The following is a 24,409-nucleotide window of genomic DNA, read 5'->3' as shown; positions in this document are numbered from 1 at the left end:
CAACTGGAGAAAAGAGCTGAAGAAAGCGGCCGCCTGATCTCATCAGCGTGGAGATGGACGGGTGACGGTACATTCACAGGGTTACACAATAGATATCGGTGCCTTATGCGACGCATTGTGGTGCTTCAAGCACCGGGTTTGCACAATATTTACGGATCAGAATTGTGACATCATGAACCATACGGCCCACCACAAAGGTCTGATATTTAAACCTGTAGCTCAAGTAATCACTCTGCAACTGAAAAGCAGCTTGTTGGGCAAGAAAAGAATTGGCACTTCACAGTGGTTTCGTATCACGAATACTTTAATCACGTCTTAAAACAAGATGGACTCAGAGTGCAGTGAAGAAATACAGAGTAAATAAATATAATTTGTCAGAAATACACATTTGGCTTGATGCTGAAGATTTTATTTTCAGGACGAGGGGAGCAGAACGGATCCGAGGGTCGGACGGTTCAGAGCAACGACAGCAGCAAAACAACAGAAACCAACACGGCAGCTACGAGAAGAAAGAGGAAAGCCCGCGTTCACCTCTCCACCGAGAGCACGGCCCCCCCCCCCGGGCCCCTCCCGGGCCTCCCCCCGGGGACGTCCGTCACTAAGTCGCACTCCGCTTCAAGATGTACGGCCTCCGGGACTTGGTGGTGTGCGCCGCCTGCCTCTTCAGGATGTACGGGGACTTACGCTTCAGCGGAGCGTCCCGGCTCCTCTGCAGATAGTCCTGAGGGCCACGCAGTATCTGTGGGGGGGGGCAGAGGGTCTCCTGTCAGCCTCATTGATCGTTACGGCCCCCGAGCACTGAGGTCACCCTCTTCTGAAGAGGCCGGAGATTGCTTCAAAACATTTAAGACTTTGCACCCGGGTCTGAAATCCGATGCTGGCAGCTCTCACAAACCGTTTTTCAAAGTAAAAGTCTAAAGAAATGTGCAAAAGTTCTGTGTGTGCTATATTTAACATGTCGACATATGATAAAAGAAAGCCTCTCGGATGTCTATCACGTCCAAAAGTCTAAAATTTAAACTCAGTTTACAGGCGCTTTGCGAAGGGAAAATACGAAAACTCCTCACAGCGGTTTCCTTCATTTTACCTTCATTTTACCTTCATTTTACCTTCGTTTTACCTTCATTTTACCTTCGTTTTATCTTCATTTTCTTCCCGAATTTACATCTGAACCAAAACAAGCTTCCCTTTTCACTTTCAACCAGTGAAGGCTTATTCTGAGCTGACAGAACAGCTCTAATTGTTCTAATTTCAAATAAATAAGACTAATAATGTTGGCTGAACTAGTGAAAAAAAAACAATACACACCGTCAGTGCAATAGATCACTCCTTTTTCCACCACTGTGTGAGTGTAAGTGTGTGAGAGAGTGCGTATGTGTGTGTGTGTGTGTGTGTGTGTGTGCGCGCTCACCCTCTCCTCCCAGCTCTGCAGCGCTCTACAGAGGACTTGCAGGTCGTAGAGCTCCTCCCGCAGGTGGAGGCTCCCGTCCATCAGCTCGCCCTCCTCCTCGTCCTCGTCCTCCTCGCCGCTCCACGGCTCCCCCCGCAGGCCGCTCACCATCCTGCACAGGTCGACCAGCGACACGCGCCAGTAGGGGGCACTCTGCCTATTCTGTTTGGCCTGCAAAAGGGAGACATTTTAGCTTTTACTGGTTACATTTTTCACGTGAATTTGCCGCCTGGACCATTATGTCCAGACCAACAGGGGGCGGACACAATAATGGGAACACCGATGGGCTCAAAGAGAACAATGGAGGAACGTCCCCGAGGAACAGAGTCTCCTCCGGTGTCGTGAAGACGGGAGCCAAGATGGGCACTGGTTTCTTTTGTTTGCACGCCGGGGAGGGGGAGGGGGAGGGGGGGCATGCAATAAAATCTCTAGAGAGACTTCATGAAGGACAAAGCACCTGGAACCAGACAGGGTTCACTCAAGCATCGACTGTTTACGGCTGTTCGCTTGGTTTTAAACGAGCGGAATCGGGGGAGCTTCTCATTAGGCCACAGGGGGGGGGTTTCATCAGGATCCTCCCCCCCTGGATGTAATTAACACCTTTGAGGGACGTGACTACGAGGAAACGCAGGGAGCCCATTGCTATTGGCAGGTGAGCCTCGTCTCTCTGTGGTTTTCTCGGTATTTTCTATCAGGGGACATTGAGCTGCGGCCATATTTTCAAAATGACACCTTGTCTGTTGAGACACTGCGAACAGAAGCTCCGTCTACGTGGAAACGTGGACGTGAGTGAGGGCTTCATGGGCCGGACTGGAAGATGAACCCCGTCTGTCAATAGAGACATGAGAGAGAGATACCTCCAGCATCGAATCAGATGACAAGAAGATCAATCATTGGCCGTCACGTCGATATTGTGACATGAGGCTGGATATCTTCACCTGGCCCCAGGTTTTGGTCTTTTTCTGGTGAGGACTCTTCTAGAATCTTCTAACGCGATACGATTTTTGAGGAACAACATCCGCAAAACAGCGTCAACTCTACGAAGTCGGCGTTACGTATCGGCGAAGGCATTTGGTGAAGGACGTCGCGGCGGCTGACTTCCGCCCATCCGACCTCGACTGCGTGGGCGCTCCTTCCCCCGGGCAGGTTGTTATTTCAATCACGCCCCCCCCTCTCTGAGCCGTCTCCAGCCGCGTGGAATCCGGCGCCTGATTGGCCCACGGTTGCCTCCGAGTGCGAGCGGAGCAGTTGTGTATCCTTTTTTTTTTGGGGGCCCAAACTGGTGCAGCGCTACAATTTTTTTTGATCCGTGCATTTGATTCCCAACAGAACAAGGTCACGGAGGAAGTTGCTGAAGACTCTTAAAAGGGGGGGGGGGGGGGTTCTGAGGCACCAGGAGGTTCTGGGGGGTCTGTGCGTTGGCTCGGCTGGAGAGACGCGAGGGGTCACGGGCTGACCAGGCGGGTCGTAGGTCTTTGGTCCCTAATGTCCCCCCCCCCCCCACTCCCTTCCCTCCACCCCCCACCCCTCATACCTTAGAAGGGAAGAGACTGCGGAGTAGCTCCTCTTCCAGCGCTTGCGGATCCCGGTCGACGTCTGTCGGTCAGAAAGATATTCTGTAAAAATGACTTTCTACCAGATGTGTGATGAATGAATGAATGAATGAGTGAAACGAATCTTGTAGAATCGCCATCGAGTCGTCCGCTCTCATCTTCCTGGTGAGCTGGAAGAGGTCGAAACGTCTACATCTCAAGCGGCACGTGAAGACGGGCCGCGTTCCCACTTGATGGACACTTCAAAGGGTCGAGCTGAGCCCGACACACGCGACTCGTCTCCTTCCGACGCCCCTCATTGATTTCTAACCACTCAAAGGGTTTTTTCCATCTCACGGTGACATTTTTTAAATGAGTAAACATGGTTTCCTCGGTTATTTAGAGGCTTATAGTGAGTTATAATTTTTTAAACATCAATACATGGCATCATTGAGCAAAAATGATTTATAGGAGCGTGTGCAGGATAAAATGAATATATATTTTTAATTTGCTATGGTTATATATTTGCTATAAGTTATAAGCCTCCTGCAATCAGTTAAAAGACCAGAAAAAGCAACAATGAATAATTTTACAACCAAAATGCTCTGAAGGAAAAAAAAAATATTTTTCACAATTTCTAGAATCCAGTTTTGTAAAACTGCACCTGTTGCACAAAGCCAGTTATGCACGAAGCAGAGACGTGTCATCCTCTGCTTGAGTTTATTTAGTGACCATTAAAGGAGTTATTGATTGATCATAACATCCCAGCAGGACGCCTGCTTACCTGTACAAAGTCCACCACAGGTGAAGCAGAGGAGAAGCATACACGCCAGCTGTGCCTGCATCGTGATGTGAAAACCAACAATCTAGTCCACGAGGTTAAAGGTCAGACTCCCACAGCTGGAGATTTGGGGAGAGATGCTGCTGCTTCCTTCTTCTTCTTCTACTTCTACTTCTTCTTCTTCCTCTTCTCCTCCTGCAACACGCTGCCCCTTCCTCGCCGTTGTCTGGTTGGTCGTGCAGTGCAGTGGGCTCCATTCCCCCCCCGGTTTATAGGAGCCAACGAGGAGCGGTCCTCTCTCTCTCTCTCTCTCATCATCTCCACCCCCCCCCCCCCCCCCCGACACACAGCCCCCCCCGTCCTCCACCCGTCAGCCCCTCTCCTCCCCTGTCATCCACTCATCACACGTCACCTGTGTCACGACGCAGGGTCCGAGGGCAGGGAGGGAGGACTCAAACGCAGAGTTGATGAAAAATAAAAGGGCTTTAATAGTCAAAACTCAAAATCAAAATCGCTCCCACCAAAAAGGGGAGGAAGGAGGAGAAAACAAAACCAACAAACAAACAAAACAGGGACCTGGACTTGAAAACACAAACCTGACTTACGTGACACATGAACGGTCGACATATAATGACGCCACACAAGACAAGAGACTCACAGGGCTTAAATACTCAAGGGAGGTGCAGGTGATTGAACACAGGTGGAAACGATCAGGCACGGCAGACAATCACAAGGGAAGACAGGACAAGGCAGGAAGTGAAGTTACCCAGGAACACCAGAGACATGAAAACTACAAAATAAGACAGAGCAGACCCAAACCGTGACAGAACCCCCCCCTCAAGGACCGAATTCCAGACGGTCCTAAAGGGGGGCAGAACCATGAAAATCAGACAAGGGGCGGGAGGGTGGGGACCCGACGGCTATGGTCCGGCAGCCTGCCGGGGCGGCGGCCGGGCGTGGGGTGCTCTGGGGGTCTGCCGGGTCTCAGGGTCTCGGGGGGTCTGCCGGGTCGGCGGCCGGGCCTCAGGGTCTCGGGGGGTCTGCCGGGTCGGCGGCCGGGCCTCAGGGTCTCGGGGGGTCTGCCGGGTCGGCGGCCGGGCCTCAGGGTCTCGGGGGGTCTGCCGGGTCGGCGGCCGGGCCTCAGGGTCTCGGGGGGTCTGCCGGGTCGGCGGCCGGGCCTCAGGGTCTCGGGGGGTCTGCCGGGTCGGCGGCCGGGCCTCAGGGTCTCGGGGGGTCTGCCGGGTCGGCGGCCGGGCCTCAGGGTCTCGGGGGGCGCCGAGCTGTGCGGCTCCGGCGTCGTCGTGGCGTGGGGCGCCGAGCTGTGCGGCTCCGGCGTCGTCGTGGCGTGGGGCGCCGAGCTGTGCGGCTCCGGCGTCGTCGTGGCGTGGGGAGCCGAGCTGTGCGGCTCCGGCGTCGTCGTGGCGTGGGGCGCCGAGCTGTGCGGCTCCGGCGTCGTCGTGGCGTGGGGCGCCGAGCTGTGCGGCTCCGGCGTCGTCGTGGCGTGGGGCGCCGAGCTGTGCGGCTCCGGCGTCGTCGTGGCCGGGGGCGCCGACCCAACCCCTGACCCCACCCCCCCTTCAAGGACCGACTTCCAGGCGGTCCCAAGAGGGTGGGAGGGAGGGGTCATGGTCGGGGGCCGTGGGGACGGGGCTGGAGGGGTCATGGTCGGGGGCCGTGGGGACGGGGCTGGAGGGGTCATGGTCGGGGGCCGTGGGGACGGGCCTGGAGGGGTCATGGTCGGGGGCCGTGGGGACGGGCCTGGAGGGGTCATGGTCGGGGGCCGTGGGGACGGGCCTGGAGGGGTCATGGTCGGGGGCCTGGAGGGGTCATGGTCGGGGGCCGTGGGGACGGGGGCGGAGACTGGAGTCTGGGGGCCGGAACGGGCGGAGACTGGAGTCTGGGGGCCGGAACGGGCGGAGACTGGAGTCTGGGGGCCGGAACGGGCGGAGACTGGAGTCTGGGGGCCGGAACGGGCGGAGACTGGAGTCTGGGGGCCGGAACGGGCGGAGACTGGAGTCTGGGGGCCGGAACGGGCGGAGACTGGAGTCTGGGGGCCGGAACGGGCGTGGGTCTTGGAGCTGGGGGCGTGGGTCTTGGAGCTGGGGGCGTGGGTCTTGGAGCTGGGGGCGTGGGTCTTGGAGCTGGGGGCGTGGGTCTTGGAGCTGGGGGCGTGGGTCTTGGGGCCGGTTCGGGCGGAGACGGGCGTGGTTGGCGCCGTCGCTGCCGCCGAATGCGGAGGTCCAGGGCGTGGGGGTCGTACCTGGCCTGGAGGCGGGCGGCCAACTCCAGCACCTGTTTCCAGCGTGCGCTGAGGACTGGGGGCTGGACGCTGGCCTCCATCGGCGAGGCCCAACCTGGGTCTGGAGAGCGGCGAGGGCGGTGACCGGGGCGCTGCCTGGAGCCTGCTTCCGAGCCGGGGTTAGCGTTGCGCCGGGCAGCCAGCTGCGTGCCGTGTGGGTCCCCAAACGCCAGGCGAGTTCCCAAAAACGGGTTTCTCTGGTCCAACCCTGCTGAGTCTTTAGGTGGTGGCGTCATTCTGTCACGACGCAGGGTCCGAGGGCAGGGAGGGAGGACTCAAACGCAGAGTTGATGAAAAATAAAAGGGCTTTAATAGTCAAAACTCAAAATCAAAATCGCTCCCACCAAAAAGGGGAGGAAGGAGGAGAAAACAAAACCAACAAACAAACAAAACAGGGACCTGGACTTGAAAACACAAACCTGACTTACGTGACACATGAACGGTCGACATATAATGACGCCACACAAGACAAGAGACTCACAGGGCTTAAATACTCAAGGGAGGTGCAGGTGATTGAACACAGGTGGAAACGATCAGGCACGGCAGACAATCACAAGGGAAGACAGGACAAGGCAGGAAGTGAAGTTACCCAGGAACACCAGAGACATGAAAACTACAAAATAAGACAGAGCAGACCCAAACCGTGACAACCTGGGCATCACTAACTCGTCGGGTTTCTGCGTCAGGCTTTTGGGAGGTTTGGTGATGTAGGCTCGCGGGGGGGGGGGGGGGGGGAGGGGACACGGGTGAGGTTGTTTTTTTGCAGGGAGAAAATGTGGATGAATGAGAAAGATTCAACCCTTTGGGCTTCTTTATTTTACAAATGAAGAGTCTTTTCAAAGCAAATAGGAACCAAAGTAAATACGGTGTAAATTAATATATTCTTATTATCCATAAGGCACTGCTTTAACACGTTTCTTTTATTAAAAAGATCCTTGAAATATACTTAAAATATTAGTGACAGTCTTAACAATTATTTTTAAATACACATAAACTAAGATAAAAAAAAATTCGCACCACTGTAACCTATTTACAAGAATTGCTGAGTTGTCATAAAATTTAGGATTTTTACATTTCCGTGTTTCTTCTGAAAAATAAATCATATGCAAAAAAGTAATGAATCACATAACTGTAAAATGTGAAATAGCAGCATTGCTCTCGCAATACATTTTGCCAAGATCTAATTAAGTTTGTTGGCTTTTAAACTATAAATAATGTGGTTTACCATAATAATAAAAAAATGCACTTTGTAAGTAAGTCCAAATCAAAGGTTTCACACTATTTGCTCCCCACAGATCCATTCTATCCTTTTAATGCAGTCACAGCTGCTGCTGGACAGAACCGAGGAGGTGTTTGAATCCAGCAGGGAGAGCCACTCGCTCTGTGCAGGACCTGCAATAACTGCACTGGATGAACGGATGAATCATGTTTGTGCTTATTCTACTTTCATCGGCATTTTAGTTGCAAACTACAGTCCTTCCAAAAATGGCTCATGATCAGTTGGATTTCTGATCTTTCTGGTACCACAAAGTCCAATCCTCATGCCACCAGAAGAACCACGTCCTCGATCCTAATCTGCAGTCCACTTGGGTTCAGTGGACATCCACATGTTGCTGCTGGAGGCCTCGTTATTGCCAGAATGATTCCATGTTCCGGGTGTAGAGTTTCTCAGGTTGCCCCTGCAGGTGGAAGCGGAGGAGGCAGACACACACACACACACACACCCACACCCACACACACACACACACACACACACACACACCCCCCCACACACACCCACACCCACACACACACGCATGACAGCGCGGTGTGGGTAACACCTCCCTCCGCCTCTCGGATGGGGCGGACAGACTCGCTGCAGTCGGAACACCCTTCAACTTTCCCCCCCGAACAGCGCACAAAGTGTCCGGCGTCGTGCCGTGCCGCGGCTGTAACGCACCTCGGATATCTGCACCGCGTGCCCCCCCCACCCCCCCCCACCTCCCCGCGCGCGCTCCCGCGTCATGGCTCCGTTCGGGAAAAACTTCCTGAAAGCGCGACAGAAAAACAGGTAACTTGTTGGTGAGAAGGGGCTTTCTTTCACGGGGAACTTGTTTTTGTTCCTCCATGGTGGGTGACTGGGAAGCGGCGCACAGCGCGGCGCGCGCGGCGCGTGCTGGAGAGCCGGGAACGGGGACAAAGTCTTATGAAGCAGTTTTGTTTTTACATGACTTTACTTATTTGAGACCCTTAAAGTGCCACCGCGACTTGGTGCCACTGGGGCGTAAGTTACTGGAACCAGTGCTCCATAAAGACACAACACACGGGAGAAGGTTCGGTTATTGTTGGGCGTTTTATTCCTTTTTTCTTCTAACCATGGAGCTGGTGCAGGCTGGGCAGGGGGGGGGGCACATAGAGAGCTGGCTCTGTAATAGTGTGTTAATTGAAGAATGGGTTCAGTGGGATTGATGGAATGGAGCATTACTCATATTAGACCAATACTGATGGACTCAGTGGATTCAATTCAATTCGGTTTTTTTATTAGACAAAGTAACATCGGTGCATCAGAATGCCTCAATGAATAATACAATGTCCTCAAAGAAAAGCCCAAGTGCAAGAACAGTCTTATTTGCTTTGGTGTTTGTTTGATGAACATATGACATGATGATTGCTTGGTTAAACATAATGTGAAATTGTCCCGTGCAAAGTGAACTAAGCCCTTTAATAGTGGTACCTCTTCATCACCAACGTACAAGCGCTTCTGCTGTGAAGATGATGTGTATTATTTATTTAATTTCCTCCCTGATGTGACCCGTGCTGCGGCCTCAGCTTTTTCCCAGAGCTGCTATAAGAAATAAGATCTAAACCGTCATTGGCGCACAAGTTCTATGCGGACCGTTGACCGCAGGCGTTTTTGTTTTGCAGAGTTTGTAGAACGCGAGTTTCTCTTTTAGAGGCACGAAGGTCGCGTTCCCAAGGTTTTCACGTTGCCAAGGCCAGCAGCAGGGAGGGAGAAACGTTGTCGTTGGCTTTTTGAAATGAGACTCACTCACCACCAGACTCGGAAATAAAAACCGGCCTTGGTGCTAAATTGGTGTTAAAAAAAGGCCTGTGTTCTGTGACAGCGGCACCGCAGCAGGATGGAAGTCTCCTCACATCACACGCAGAGCTTTGATGAACTTCAAACCTTCTGACTGAAGCCGTCTCCAGTGGGGTTCTTACTTTTTTTTTTTTCATGTTGTGTAGTAATTACCTACAATTACCTCAAGTGTTTAGATCTGTCGAACGCTTGGACTCACAGAGCGGCGTTTACTCGCTGCTGGATGTTTGCAGAGGAATCAGAGGCACTTCGTCCCGTGTGTCAAACCGGCTTCCTGCCCTGATTCCCCCCCCCGCCCTCCCCCCTCCCCGTTTAGGCCTCAGAAAAGGGGTTCAAGTGTCAATAGTCAACCAGCCAGCGACGCAGCAGCAGACGCCGTCTTTTGTGGTGAAAGAGTGAAGGAAATTCAGTTTGTTTTCAGCGAGCACAGACTTATTATGGTGTTTCAGAAAGCTGGCTGGGAGGGGGGGGGGGGGGGGGGGTAATAATAGAAGGCCGGGTGGGTTCTCAGAGGAAGGGAAGCGATGGCTGTGTTGTGTCTCTGCTCACAGATGCCTATCTACAGTGGGAGTCATCCCAGAGATCAGCATGTGCAGATAGAGGAATGATGTTATTTCCTCGCTGATCCCTCATCGTCCGTCAGATAAGAGACGCAGGAAGCTCCTCTCGTCCGTAAACACACACACAAAACACCTCATCCCAGATATCAAGGTTTCAATCGCTTTAGGAATATAACCGATGGAAACGTCTCAGAGGACACATACCGTGGACCTGTCCGCTTCCCTCTGGAAACACTCTGTTGGAGTGTGGGTAGTTTCTTCAGGGAGTGGACTGTAGGTTCAGAGTGGAGTCTCCACTATAAGTATTCATGCTTATGACAGGTTTTACTTCACGTTTAATTTACGGTTTCCAACGGCAACAGGATGATCACAACATCTGCATGACCTCACTGCATCGCCATTGATCTGAGAAGACACTGCAGAGCCACGATTGTGTCATTTGTTTCAAACCACCAGCACGCAGACAATGGTTCATCCGCACCAGGTCGTCATTACCAGAGCGGCGCCGCCGTGACGGCGATATCCTTAAACCTGAGATGTGGTTTCCTCCCGCGTGCGCCTGACGTGTCACTCAGTATCTGGACGTCTGAAGCTGAGGTCAAACAGGTCAGCTGGTTGGTGGTGCGTGTGGAAGCGTTGGGAAATCCCAAAGACTCATTACGCCAATTGCATGAATGATTTCGTTACTATTACGTCATCCCTTTCTTCCCAGTAGAGTAGCGCTGCACACCCCCCCCACCCCCTCCCCCCCCTGAGCTGTGGGAGCAGGATGTCGTGTGAGCGTTGGTGATTGTGGCCCAGGACAAATACAGGTGTTTCCCCGCCTTGATGAGGCCTCTTCCTGCAAGCATTTTGCTTTTGTACTTTTCTTCATCACCCCGGTCCCTCATCCCTGGATCCCCCCGTTATTAAAACCCCTGAAACGTAGCCGTCTCACTGGAACGCTGGAGGCTGCGAGGCGTTTGTTTGGCTCGTGCATATCCGGCTTATTTGCTTTCCCTCGTCTCCGAGCGTCTCCGTAACCATTAACCCGCCCGTCGCATTGGTCGCATTCCTGGGACCTCGCCGCTTTGCACAGCGTCCCGGTTGTGTGTTTTCTGTGCGCCGCGTGGGAAACCAAAACAGAGCGATATCAGATAGTAAAGATCAGCGAACTGTGAGGTAATGCAGCGTTTAAGCCCCCCCCCCGCTCCTTGCTTGTGTTGGCGTGCAGGCCGGTTTTACCCGTCTTCAGGGGACGCGTGTGTGTGTGTGTGTGTCCCCCGGTGAACGTGGGCTGGATGGATGATAAACACGACGCGTGAGGCGTGGATCCCGAAGGAGAGCGACTTCTCCACCACGACACCCCACAGCGGAGGCCCAAACACGGGCCTTTGTGCGCACTAATCCATTAATGGCGCTCTGTCCGTCTCGGCGGCGCCGCGGAGCTCCTTCATCCTGAGCTCAAACAATCTGCAATTATTGTGATAATAAATATAGTTCAGCAGGAGCCAGATGTCTCGCGGAAGGTCTCGTTTTATTTGTGCGGCTCATGGAGCGCATCGGCACTTCAAACCTCCTCAAAGTGACCTTCAACAAAAAAGAAACATTCTGAAAGAAAAGCTTCTACACAATTTGGAGGATGAAATCTCTCCATGGAGCGCAGGTCCAACGCAACACTAACCAGAATCACAGGCACGTCACATGATCTATGGCGCCTAGCAGCTTCTCTCAGAGCAGGGAGCTTGGTTGTTGTCTCCTGGTGATGTTTTATACATCCTCCTCCTCCTCCTCCTCCTCCTCCTCCTCCTCCTCCTCCTCCTCCTCCTCCTCCGGCCTCTTTGAGATTGAACCGTCTGCGATTACATGAGTATCGGATGTCGCTTCTTTTTTGAAGTGGGGTTTCAACTTTAAACACGAGTAACTCCCCGCCAGTGGGATACAGCACATCCCAGTCCGCCCAACGGATCAAAACATTTGCTTCTTCAAATGAACATTAATACGATACATCATTTTTTATCTTGAAATCAAATTGAAATGTCTGGCAAAGTTATCTAGGTGCTCCTTATCGGATTACTTGCTTGTGTTGTGGATGTCTGCGCTGCCGGTGCCGATCATTTAAGGACTGGATATTACCGGTGCTCCATTAAGCATGTAAAAAATGGATATCGTCGGCCCATCACAGGTCAATTTTGGAACAAGTTTTTTTATGGTCCAAACGAAAAGCTAATGAGTGGCTCCGGGTTAAATAGCTCAGAACTGAACCATTAAGTGATCATCAGTGATGAGTAACAGTCTAATAGAATCAGGCCAGGGAGCACGAGATGAGCAAATGTGGTTTTCTGCTCATTGACCTAATGGAAAACCAGCAACGTTAGATCTATTTAAGAAAATATAGACTTTTAAAGAAAGTAAAGTAGTAAAGCGTGGATCCAGTTTGACGCACAGCGCTGTAAAACAACACTACTTTTTACAAAAAGAACTTAATATTGTTAACAGTTTGCCAAACATACCTTTGTAGCATGTCCCACTCTATCGCCTCATATCCCGGCGGAGTCGAGGATTGAGCAATATGGCTCATAAATAAGCTGCGACGTGGAATACGACCCGTGACCCAATATTTATGATATCGAGCAAAGGGGAAGATAAACGATGGAAATTCTTAAAAGAACACAAAAGTCAGACGAAAGCTTTAACCTCTTGGGACCATGCGTGTCAGGTGATGCTTAATCACAAGCCATCCAGAAGATATTTAAGAAAATGCGAAGGCGGACCGATGTTCATCCTCTGGGGACCTTCAACGCTTTCACAGACCTTCACAAACCATCTAGCAGATGTTGACATGTTTCACCTGACTGTGGCACCTGAAGGGAATTAATACGCTTCTTTCTGTCCCTTCTCCAGGACAAAAGAGGCCGAGCCGGTGGAAGAGAAGGAGATTCAGGTGAAGGTCGGCGGCGAGGACAAGGTCGTCTGCGGCGTGACGAAGCGCACCACGTGCGCAGATCTGATCCAGGCACTGCTGGATGACCACGAGTCCGTCCCGGAGAGCAAGCGCCTGTTGCACGGGGACGCCAGGGACTTCTGTCTGGTGGAGCGGTGGAAGGGTTTCGAGCGAGCCCTGCCCCCCCTCACCAGGATCCTCAGGCTGTGGCACGCCTGGGGCGACCAGAGGCCCAACGTCCAGTTCACGCTCGTCAAGGCCAGCGACTTCGTGCCGCAGCCCGCCAAGAAGGGCGCAAAGTGCCGGGGCGCCAAGCCGAAGCGCCGGGAGCACGGCCAGCCGCTGCCGGTGGAGAGGCAGAAGCGGGTGGTGAAGAAGGCCTTCCGGAAGCTCGAGAAGATCCACAAGGAGGGCGGCGGCGGCGGCGATGGCGGCGGCGGCGGCGCGGCGGGCGCGGACGAGATCGACCGGATGGTGCAGCTCATCCTGAACCAGGACCACGCCATCCGGGAGCAGATCCGACGCATGGCGGAGCTGGACTTGGACATCGAGGAGTTTGAGGCGCAGAGCGAGGCGGCGCCCCACCGGGCCGGCGGGCGCGGCGACCAGCAGCTGCAGGAGTACCTGCACGCCAGCGACGGGGTCCAACAGCTGGAGCTGCAGGTCCAGAGGCACCAGGAGCTCATCCGCCGGCTGTCCCGAGACATCGACGCCGAGCTGAGGGCCGGGCGCTGGCCGGGCCCGGACGCCGGCGAGCTGGAGGCGCTGCGCGGCGAGGTGAAGCGCAGCCTCCTGGCCGGCGCGTCCCTCCACAGCCAAGCGGCGGAGGTGGACCAGCAGCTGAAGCACTACGAGGCCACGCTGGTCTCCAAGGACCAGGAGTGCTGGCAGCTGGCCGCCCAGCTGGGCTCGCTGCAGGTCGGGGGCGGCGGAGGCGAGGAGGAGGCGTGCGTCGCCGCCGCTGCCGCCTCGCCTCCGCCGGAGAGCGTCCCGGCGGCGGCGAAACTCAAACCCGGCGCGGGGGACGCCGCGGACACGGACTCGGACACCGGGATCAGCTCCACGCACAGCCAGGACTCGCTGTCACCGTGTCCCGAGTTCCCGCCGCCGCTGGACACGGACGTGTGAGCGGCGCCGCCTCGACCCGCAGCTCCTCGCTCCGGACTCCATTAGAGACGTAGAAAACGCACTTCGGCATCTGGTTTAAGCAAAGAAACTGTGGCTTCAGCTTTTCAAGTCAAATATGACCCAGTAGATGATAGTGAGTGTCTATAAATATAAAACACTCCCATCCAATAAAGGCAATGATTTAATGATTTTAATAATCATGCTGGTGAATTTTCCCACATTTTAATTGCCATCACATTATTTATTAGTTTTTTTTTAAGCAATGATTTGGTCAGTGAAAAAGTTTTAAAATACAAAGCACAAAGCTGCAGTTGTGTAAATGCTGTCCATCATAACTGTAACCTGTCAATCATAACCAGGGACTTAAAGATGTTGGTTTCATGTCTTAATAATGGTCAATGCTTCTCTTCCTTTTCATGTACCTGCACTTCTTTGAGCACACTTAAGTCTATTTACACCAGTGTTTTATATTAAAACACTGTTTTGGATGGAGCTAAAGCTTCGTTTGAACTGTAACATTCCTCCCGACTTCACTGTAAATGATTTGTAAAGATACTTACATCAAAATAACACATTCGTTTATCACGTCATTGTCCTTTGTGATCATGGCTGATGCAATAATCTCCAACACGCGTGTGTCTTTTGTAATAAACACTAATACTGTAAGCGTCACGGAGTGATCCCTCATCGACGACCTCATGTCAAACACATCCGACCTCCAGAAGGTCTGTCAGAGCTTTGTGTGCCTTGTGTTAAACTTGTAGACATCATTTATAGAAAAGAACAATAAAAGCGGTTGAAATAATGAAGTGAAAATGTCCACTTACACTCACCACATCGATCAGGTGTTAATGGTATAGCCACAAGTGAAGGGGCTACATTTTTCAGTCAGCACAATGAGACCTGCCCCCCCCTTACAGCAGCATGTAAGCAGACAAAGATGGCCGCCGTGCAGAGAGGCCCAATGAGCCCTGCTGACAGAGCGACACTTTGTACTCGCGGCAGAGGGAGGGCTGGCGGCTGGAAGAGCAAAGGGTGTCTATTTCATAACCCCCCCCCAACCCCCCTACACCACACCCTTCGCTGCCCCCCCCCCCCCCACCAGCCTGCACCGCTTCAGGCCACTAAGTAACTCCACCAAGCCTGAAGGGCTTCACAGAACCGGGAGGCTTCCTTTTTTTATTTGTTCTTAAATGTACATCTCGCATGTTTCCCAGCGGGTGGGGGGGGGGGGGGGGGGGGGGGGGTAAAACAGGCCTTACGTTGGAGGTTATTTTCATGCAGATCGGACCCGTGTGAGTAGCTGGGAACGCTGAAGGAAAGGAATGTCGAATAGCCGAGCCCGTTGTTTAAAACCAGTCACACACTCAGCTCACCTCATTATTTTATTGACAGACATGTTGAGGCACCTGCCGTTCTCACATAGCATACATACGCAATGAAGTGTTGAAGGGCGCGCCCCCCCCCTCCTTCAACGGCACAGAAAGAGGTCTGAGCCCCCGGCGCGTAGCTCCAGGCCTCACGCTACATTTCAGTGTGACTCCTATCGTCCGGCTGCTAAACTATTAACCTTTTCTTTTCTAAACGAATAAACTTGTTCCCCAGCCACAGTGTGACCTCACTTCCTGTTTTCAGGGAGGGGGCCCGGTCCAAGTGACGCGTCCCTCCTCCCTCTTCAAAGACCTGCCAACTTAGCAAGTGTGTTTCCACACAACAACAATTACTCTGACCAACCTGGCAATTAGGCTGAATGCGAGCCTGGTGGGGCTCGCCCCCCCCCCCCCCCCCGCCCCAGTTACGCTGACTGGCCCGCTTGAGTAAACCATAATTTGTAATCAGCTGCTGTTTAAGTGCTGACGATGAAGAGCTGAAACTTGTATTCAGGCTTTAATGCCTTCACGCTACAAACGTCTCCCCCCCCCCAGCGCAGGAGGGTCCAACGTTGACCTGAAAGAGGCCCATGAGCCCGTCAGCAGGCCGCTGCGAAGCGGATTATTTTAGGATCACGCCGGAAGCACAAATCAATCACTCCGATTTGCTTTGACCTTCATCTCGCCACGTTTAACGCACTCCGACAATGAACACATGAAACGATTATCACGCAGTGGCTCCGCACCAGAACCACCATTTGCATTTGGACCCGGACGAGTGGGGACAGGTGAGAGGAGCTCGAGGGCCTTCGGGGCTGATTGCCTCAATCAAAGCGCATTTAGAATTGCGTCCCAGCCAAGAGGCATAAATCATTCCATGAAAAACAAGGAACTGTTCCTGCTGCCAGGCAGCGACGAGCGAGAGTGGCTGTGTGCGTAGGTGTGTGTGTGTGTGTAGGTGTGTGTGTGTAGATGTGCAGGTGTGTGTTTGTTGTGCAGGAGACGGCTGCTCTTCTGAAGAAGAGGAGTTTCAGAAATCTGATCTGGGCTGTGTGCTTTCTGACGTTACTTCAGTTTGACTTAAATCTTATAATTAAATGAGAACGCTTTTCCGCACACACTCAAACACACAAACACACACACACAAACACACACACGAGCGCTTCAGTCCTCGCTCCTCTCCTCCTCTCAAGCGATGGATGTTGACACGCGTGAGGGTTCTCCTAAGAACCTCAGTCCTTCTCAGGCATTCGACCCGTCTCATACGAAGTTACCGCCACACGCACCATCTCGTCCGAGCGTTGACCTTTCAGAGGTCAATCTAGCTTGACCTCCAGCGGCTGGAGGGTCGTGATGAGGAGATTCTCAGTGTGAGGCACACTCCACGCTCTGCAGAAGCAGAGTAGAAACATTGCATATAGATTGCACATGAAAGCGTTTTTTTTTTTTTGGTGCTTCCAGATTTTAAATTCTGGTGGAAATTGGATTTTCATCTCGATGGAGGATTCAAAAAGATCAACAGCCACTTTTGCTCTCAAATGAATTCCTCTTGAGAAAGGTAATTTGAACTTGAAAGGTCTTTAGCTGATAGAATCAACGCATCCCATCTGCTCGACATTCATTTGAAAAGCAGATCCTACTGAAGGAAATAAAATAACAATCTACTCTATGTGTTGGTCAACCATCAGGGTTTGATTCCTTTATGGATTTCTTACTATAAAACATAGTAATCATGTAGGAGCTACGGCTGCATGGGTCCCTTTATTAAACATAAATACAAAGTGAACTACGTCAGCTGCATTGAATGTGCTTTCTTTTTGTCTTTTGTTCAGTATGTGAAGGCATACGTTTTTCTGCACATTTCCACCCTGTTGGTAGTTTGGACCCTAAATGAACACGATGCAGAAACGAACAAACAACGCATCCTGACAGCGACTCGGGCCGCGAGAGACGCCGCCGGGGGGGATGCTCCTCTCGCGGCATCTCTCAGGAGGGAGCAGAGACTTTGAAGGAGCAGCTTGGCTCGCGGGGGGGCTTTAAGTGGCCGACGTGGCCCGCGTTAGATCTGCTGCCTTTGATGGTGTCCGAGAGGCTCTCTGGTCTCCGGCTGCCTCGTCGAGGACGGATGAAAGCACTAATCTAGCCGCGCTTCCCCTCCAGACGCTGGCACTTTGAAGGCACCGGTCTGTTTGTGAGATTAATATGATTCTGGGCTAATGTTCTGGGAGGGGTCCCCCCACCCCCCCCCCCCCCCCCCCCCCCCCAGCCTTGTCGCGCCCAACGAGGCTGCCCTCGCTACATCGTACGTACGCACAAAGCAGACATGGTGGAAAAACACACACACACACACACACACACACTCGGACCTTTTTAGGGCCCGCAACCCACAGCCGCCGTGCCTTTCATCGCACGTTGCCATGGTAACTGATGGAAGTTGTCACCATCTCTGTGTTGTGAAAAAGGTGCGAAAGTCCCTGGTGGAAAAAACTCAGAAACCTTGTTTCCTGTTACTTTGACTGAAGCCAAAGTTTGTCTCCCCACTGTCATTCATATTTATTCGTTTTTGCCACTATTGTCTATCGTGAAGATGCAATTCCTTAAAGTTAGTCTTCCCAGTGATGCGATGTGCTCGAACTCATCGCATTTTCAAGCGCACACTGCGGTCCTGATAATGTGCTTTGGCGTTGCAGCTCGGTGCCTCTCGGAAACGAGTGCATCGGATCCACAGCAGAGACCCGGGTCCGTGTTGACTCGGACACAAAGAGAGCTGCATTCCTGCGGCCCTGGAGCGAGCAGGGCCCCCCCGGGGCCCCCCCCCCCCCCACTGGGCGCTGCTGTGCACTCGTGGGCAGCGGCTTCCTGCGATGCTTCCTGTCCAAAAAGGGCTGTCGGGGGCAGCGCTGGCAGGAATGTGAAGGATGGCGAGAGAGGCGGCCACGGACCTGCGTTACAAACGCTCGCACAGAGTCATTTTTATGGGGGGGGGGTTGTTTCTCCAGAGATGTCTCCAAAATGTACTGAACGTGTGCGTCTGTAAACTCAGTGTAGTTAACACTCTGTATACCCCCCCCCCCCCCCCCCCCCCATGGGCAAACTCCCTGCGCCTGGTAGCACAGGAAGTGAGGGAAGTGGTGTGTTTGTGCAGAGGGAGAGAGAGAGAGAGAGAGAGAGAGAGAGAGGTCAGTGCTCACAATGGGGCTGTGATGTCATCCAGGGCAGCATTGTATATCATGAGGTTGGTTAGAACTTGACTGAGTAGAAGAAGATCAACAAGAAAGACATCAATCTTTGTCCTACAGTGCTACACACTAATAAAGGACTCATGTCCCGAGCATATAATAAACATAAATGGCTGCAGTGAGCCTTTCACTTCGTGCACATCCTTGATTCACGGTAACAGCGTTGATTTAAAAGTAGTGACACGCGTACACGTCGCGGTAATTATACACCTTTGATCAAATCGGGTTGAGTTGTGACAAGATGTTTAGGACAAACAGCTGCTCGGGTCAGATCGCAACATGTAAAGTTCAGTTCTGATGGACTGTGCAGAAACAATGGAGAGTGTCGACCTGCAGGTCAGGTCTTCTCCTTCTCCTTCAATCTGCCATCAATTAGATTGGTGATCACATGCTCTTTGTCTGCGCTGTACATTACGTTATCATCAACCTCAATTAGAAATGTCACCAATGGAAGCGAGCGGATGTACGTCGCAGTCCAGAGTGAACCCGTATTTCAGAAACGTCTTTCTTTTCAACCAAGTTGTAATAATTGTCTTATTATCTTTGCTGTTTACATTTCTGATTGACCTCCTGCGTCCCTCTGAGCTCGCCATGGCCTTTTGGTTATGGAGGAAATGGGACTTTATAAACTCCCCGTTATGTTTCCCTATTTCAGGGAGGCATTTTCAGCGAAACGCCGCTGACATTTCTGTGTGACACAATGGGCTGAGCTGCACATTGAAGTACGTCGCAACCACTAGAAGGTCACCTTTGAAAAGATGTGAGCTAAGCGGCGTTGGCTGGAGTTCAAGCTGTTATTAGTGAAACAAGGTGGAGATCCAGTGACGTCCAGAGACTTGTTTTACAACTATAATAATGGCTTTACAAAGTGCCTTGTTATTTTTTAACCTTTGGGTCTTTACAGGTTACACTCGTTAAGAAATGATCAGGTAATACTCTGAGATAACAAAGAGTTCTATGGAAGACTGATGTCACTGGTTTAGCTCCACTTCCTGTCCTGTTGTGTGATTGGCTGCTGTTTCCTTGATTGTTTCCACCTGTGTCCAATCACCTGCACCTTCCCATTGCATTGTCTCTTGTCCCTTGTCGAGTCATTGAATGTCTTTCTTGTGCATCTGAGGTCCTGGTCCAGGTCTGTGTTTTGATTTCTTGTCTAAATAAAGTATTTCAATAGTTAATTCTGTGATTGAGTCCTGCTTCCGTCACCGTGACAACTAACTTGAAAGAAGTACAGGCTTAGATGGATAGATGATGTGATGGTGAATAATTTGCAGCTTTGGATGACATCTATCTGGTCATCATGTACCATTACGGCTTAAGGGGGAGCAGCTACACATGTGACACACGTAGCAACAGAGCTTAGCGGTGAGCTAAGCTAGTTTAGCCAACGTCAGCAGGACTGAACAAGGTGTACAGCTGTTGTAATCAAGGGAGAGAACTACGGGGGCGTAACATTGTGACTGTGGTAGATGAAAGTTTTTTTTTTTAAGTATTAACTATTATCCGAGACTTGGCAAAAAGTACAGCGCCAATGTGATTTCCTGCCAACTGCGCTGTGAATTTTTTTTTGGATTCAGTTACATAAAAAACGTTTCTTCCCCTCCTGAAACCTGTGCAGGAATGTGGCTTTTTCTTCCATAAAATGGTGGGACGCCCTCAGAGTTTCCATTAGCTGATGTCAGCCTCCCTTACTCCTCTCTCCCTGGGGAGACGCGGTCAGTCATGAACATCCCCCCCCCCACCCTGCAGGACCGGTGACATCACTGTCTTATCTGTTCATCCCCTCCGTCGGCCCTCGGCCCCACGTGCTAATTACCACTTTGCTGGAGCCATTTCACAGTGGAGATGAACGCCCCCTGCAGACAGTAAACAAACACAGGGGTACTTTCATAATGCATCATCACAAAAGTTGATTGCTTCACAAAATGGGTTGCTCCCAACAGTAAACAGCAATCATTTTTTTTTATCTCTTTGGTACATGTAATGCAAGAGCTCTTTCACCACAAAAGCTTAATTTCCCCAAAAAATGACGAGGTTTCAATGGGGATTGAGTAGTTTCTCGTTGGTTTGATATCATTCTAGAAGCATGACGCTAGTGCTAAAAGTGCTGTTGGAGAAGTTGGATAGACAGAGCCGGAAAAGTGGGAAAACCCGTCTAAGGTATAAAAAGCCAAGCGTCCAGGATGTGAAAACACTTCCTCTGGAGGCCTCCGGACTGACGATGCCAAACCCCCTCGACAGGAGAACAATATACAACGAGTTCAAAACTCAACTTACTGTTGCTAGAAAATCTCCTTATCGTCCTCTGAAACCCGAGAGAGGGTTTGAAGCTGGAATCTGAAGGTTAAACTTCTTTTGTCCAGACAGAAGTTCAGGGTCATTTTTAACACTGTTTGTCCATAATCATGACAGGACGCATGTGACATTGTTACTGGAACAGTAATCACACAATGTGAATCATGCATTATAGAATTACTACTTTGTTTGGGGATTGAGGAGATAAAAGTTCAGAATAAAAATCGACAGATGCGTGGACATGGACGAGTATTTGTCTAGATTCATTGAATCAATCAAAAGGATTTTTGCAGGTTGCTTCGCTGTAGTTTGCACTGAGAGCTGCTAGCCGGCGCCATGTTGAGAGCTGTGTGGAGGCAATCGCTCTGAATTCGATCTCTTTCATGTCCGTCAAGTGCAATGAATGCATTTCCTGTGTCATATGCAGGGCTGACATTTTTGATGTTTGTGACTATCATTGCTGTATCCGCAACATTATTAATTATTAATCAAAACTGAATATTTAACATGAACTTGTAAAACAATCCAATTTTAGTTGGATGAGTCTATACTTGACAGTAATGCTATTTTTTTCTTTATAATAATACATACACGGTGCTCCTTTTACCAAATGTCCTGAGACTTTGGCCAAAATGATCAAATATGAAGGCGCTCTACATGCATTCCACTTCATCGGAACCCCCCCCCGCTGGCGCTCGGGCCTGTGAAGTCACATCGCTAATGAGACAGTTCACCGCATGTGTGTTTTCACCTCTCGCTCCCGCATTGTCTCCGCTGTGATTTATTTGGCCGGAGTGCGGGATGTGACGTCAGCGCGGACGCGGGCAGCACCTGTGGATCTACGCACAAAGGCGGGCAGCGAGCCGATGGGTTCACGACCAGCCCCCCCCCCACAGTATGTGACCCCCTCGGCAGTGAAAGTCATGTTGGAGTGAGCTATCTGCAGTCCATTCTACACACACAGCAAGCAGAGGAAGCCGGTAGCAGAGGTGCTTCGACTCCAACAGGAAAACGCCCTCCATTGTTCTTCCCCCGGCAGCGAACCCACGACCTGCCCTCGCGTTGAAATACCCATCTTTCATCGCCGAGACAGCCTCTACGTAGCCCATTTTACATTCCATTCCCATTTGTGGCATTTAGTTGACTGTACTGGACGAGTGAGGTGCCTGGAGATATTCATAAATGTAGGTGTCTAATCGAGGTTTTCTGATTTAAACTGTTTTCTTAAATTAATTAAACTAACATAAATGTAGCTGGTTCACAGGTCTTTTGTCCTTGAAATAATTTAAAGTAGTGAAGCTTTTAAAATGTTGGCTTTTATTACGCTCTGCTGAATATTGTGCATCGTGCTTCAGTTTTTCATTGAGCACACTTCAAAGTCTTGATTTTAATGGTTGAACCAACAATTGTTATATGTGCGTTCGCATCATTTTAATGCACTTCCCCATATTTCAACTGGAAACTCGTGGCACCATTGAAAGCTTTGGAATGTGGGCTGACGACTGACGAACAGAAGATATTTATACAACACCTTTACGACTTGGTCCCTGCAGTAACAAACAGTGAATGAGACCAAGCTTGGTATTAAAGGTCATTTCATAACGCCGATGGTTGGGGGCCTGTTTGTGTGGTCAAGTTTAAAAAGGCCTGTAATGATGAGCAGGAAACATCGATTAGGGGGAAGTGCTCCCGACCCCGGGGTCATCGTGTAACTGAAATACACCCTCAAGCCTCAAGGCCGTTTCGTTTTCTTCTGCGTTCAAACATCTCTGGAATGCAGAGACACCAACCAGCACATCTCCACCTCGGCTGGTGCCGGTTAGCAGGGCAGGTTCTGTGACCGTTTAGTCTGCGGACCTTCTGGTGTCTGGTTCAAGGCTGCCGGGGGTCCATGGGGGCGAGGAGGCCTTGTTTTGACACCGTGGGACGGCTCGCTTTGTTCTTACTTATCTCCCCCCCCCCCCTGCGAACCCGCATTCACGGCGTTTCCCTGTGAAGTCTGGGTGTAAGATAGCCGTCTTTAAAGCACACCTCTCCTCCTTTGTATGCTGTTCGGTGTTTGTACTTGTTGGAAACCTCTCGGCCTTTTGGGGTAATGCGATTAAAGTGTGACAAGTACGAGGGGGGAAACAAAGACGAGATCGAAGACGAGGAGGACGAGGAGGAGGAAGAACACGTTTGTTTTGAATGTGAAAATAAAATAACGTCCCAATGCCAGTGTCCATAAACGTCTCTTACTCCATAGCATCTGAATCGTGTATTTTAAATTCAACTTGCTGTTTGTAACCGCACTGCGCCACATGCTAGCTGACATTAGCTGGTCATTTGGCGACGGGGCTTACAATGTATTTTTTTTTTTAATACAATGTATTTTAGTTTGAGCAGACGGAACGTTTTATTGTTGTCATGGAAACATACAAACTGACAGTGTCACCGCTCCAAAGAACAAAGGGGCCACAGCGAGCATCTCTCGGCTGCATTCCTCTGATCACGAAGGGCTTTTGGACGGAGTCCTTTGCTTATTTCGTGCAGAGATTGCGTTGACGCGTTTGTCACCTCGGACATTATATACGGGGGCGCACTCCGCTTGAAACAACGCACATTCGTGAAGGTCTTTAGTCAGAAGCTTTCCGCAGCATTTGATCCATGAGCATTCCGTCCTCCCTCCCATTTCAAGGCCAATGTGACGCAGCTGATGTATTGTTTTAATCCCCAAATTGTCAAAACCTTGCATGTATCTATTACGGCTCATACCACCCACTTCATCTCACGAGCCCCCCCCCTCTCCCCGCTGTGTATTGTTGCTCAGAGAGACCATGTGATTTGCTGTGAAGAGCTCCAGATTGTATTTCAGCCCGAGGCTTTGGAGTGGCCATACGTCTTGGGAGAGCCAGAATTGGCTCCTCGTAGGAGGGGCTGCAAGAAGAGTGGGGGGTGGGGGGGCAAGGAACGTAAACCACCGACCGGTTTCGCCTTCTAATCCTATTCACTGCCGGCAAGAGGTGAGAAACTCTATCGCACATAAAAAGAGGGCCTCGCCTTTCAGAGTCCCGGCTACGAGGCTTCAGACGGAGACCAAAACCCAGTCTGTCGTGGCGGAGGATTAGTTCCACACCTGCGTTCATGATGGCGCGCAGCTCGACTCACAACAACAACAACAGCGCGCAAAGCGGCCGTGCCCCCCCCCCCCGTCCGCTGCCACGCGCTAATTCAAATGTGGTTTTGTGACGTCAAGTGACACAATTAAGGGTAAATTTGTGCAAATAGGCGACGAGGGGCTCAAAATGGAAGCTGCTGAGACAGGAAGAAAGGAGTCAAATATTTCATATTTAGATATTCAGAGGTTAAAGGGCAACCAGCCAGTTAGTTGATTTTGCAATACAATTTTTGTCTCTTTATTTGGAGTTCTAGTGTGGAGCAATTATGACGCTCCGTGTCATTTAGCTGAAAGCCACCAGAAGAACACAAAGTATACATTATACGTGACATTTTACATTATTTGATTTAGGGACGAGTTTAAATTGCCGCTTGAGTTCAGTCGGACATTAACAGGTGTCTCCTGGGTGAAAGTCCCTGGTTTATCCTCAGAGAGGTGTTTAAAAAAAACAAGCTAATGTGAGAACATCAGTTTGAGGAGACCATCTAGAAATGAGGAAATGATTCCCATCATCTCTCTACACGTGTTTTTCCAATCACTCGACTGTGTGCCATGAAGTTGTCTCTCTGTTTGTGTGTCTCGGGGGGGATGTGGAA

At 51.1% G+C, this 24,409-nt stretch overlaps 2 protein-coding genes across 2 annotated transcripts; one reads left to right on the top strand and one right to left on the bottom strand.

Moving 5' to 3' along the window:
• Window positions 1-569: 569 nt before the first annotated feature.
• nts (neurotensin) lies at window positions 570-3,994 on the bottom strand. The gene is made up of 4 exons (XM_037451747.2): window positions 3,767-3,994; window positions 2,985-3,046; window positions 1,412-1,621; window positions 570-739 (listed from the first exon to the last, which is right to left on the bottom strand). The coding sequence occupies exons 1-4, from the start codon at window positions 3,825-3,827 to the stop codon at window positions 599-601; spliced, it is 474 nt and encodes a 157-aa protein (XP_037307644.1). The 5' UTR covers window positions 3,828-3,994; the 3' UTR covers window positions 570-598.
• A 3,921-nt stretch (window positions 3,995-7,915) lies between these two features.
• rassf9 (Ras association domain family member 9) lies at window positions 7,916-13,949 on the top strand. Its single transcript, XM_037452658.2, has 2 exons — window positions 7,916-8,112; window positions 12,585-13,949. The coding sequence occupies exons 1-2, from the start codon at window positions 8,066-8,068 to the stop codon at window positions 13,750-13,752; spliced, it is 1,215 nt and encodes a 404-aa protein (XP_037308555.2). The 5' UTR covers window positions 7,916-8,065; the 3' UTR covers window positions 13,753-13,949.
• Window positions 13,950-24,409: the final 10,460 nt, after the last annotated feature.

The sequence above is a fragment of the Pungitius pungitius genome, chromosome 6 (assembly GCF_949316345.1).
Source record: "Pungitius pungitius chromosome 6, fPunPun2.1, whole genome shotgun sequence".
In the NCBI taxonomy this organism is placed as follows: Eukaryota; Metazoa; Chordata; class Actinopteri; order Perciformes; family Gasterosteidae; genus Pungitius; species Pungitius pungitius.
The sequence above is the reverse complement of the archived record's forward strand: the minus strand, read 5'-3'. Positions and strand labels throughout refer to the sequence as shown.

Excerpts from the sequence above, each read along its gene's own strand:
- nts (XM_037451747.2), bottom strand. The coding sequence starts at position 3,827 with ATGCAGGCACAGCTGGCGTGTATGCTTCTCCTCTGCTTCACCTGTGGT. Across the intron at positions 1,622-2,984 it reads GCAGTCTCTTCCCTTCTAAG|GCCAAACAGAATAGGCAGAG; the intron begins GTATGAGGGGTG and ends TCCCTTTTGCAG. Across the intron at positions 740-1,411 it reads TGCAGAGCTGGGAGGAGAGG|ATACTGCGTGGCCCTCAGGA; the intron begins GTGAGCGCGCAC and ends CCCCCCCCACAG.
- rassf9 (XM_037452658.2), top strand. The coding sequence starts at position 8,066 with ATGGCTCCGTTCGGGAAAAACTTCCTGAAAGCGCGACAGAAAAACAG. Across the intron at positions 8,113-12,584 it reads AAAGCGCGACAGAAAAACAG|GACAAAAGAGGCCGAGCCGG; the intron begins GTAACTTGTTGG and ends TCCCTTCTCCAG.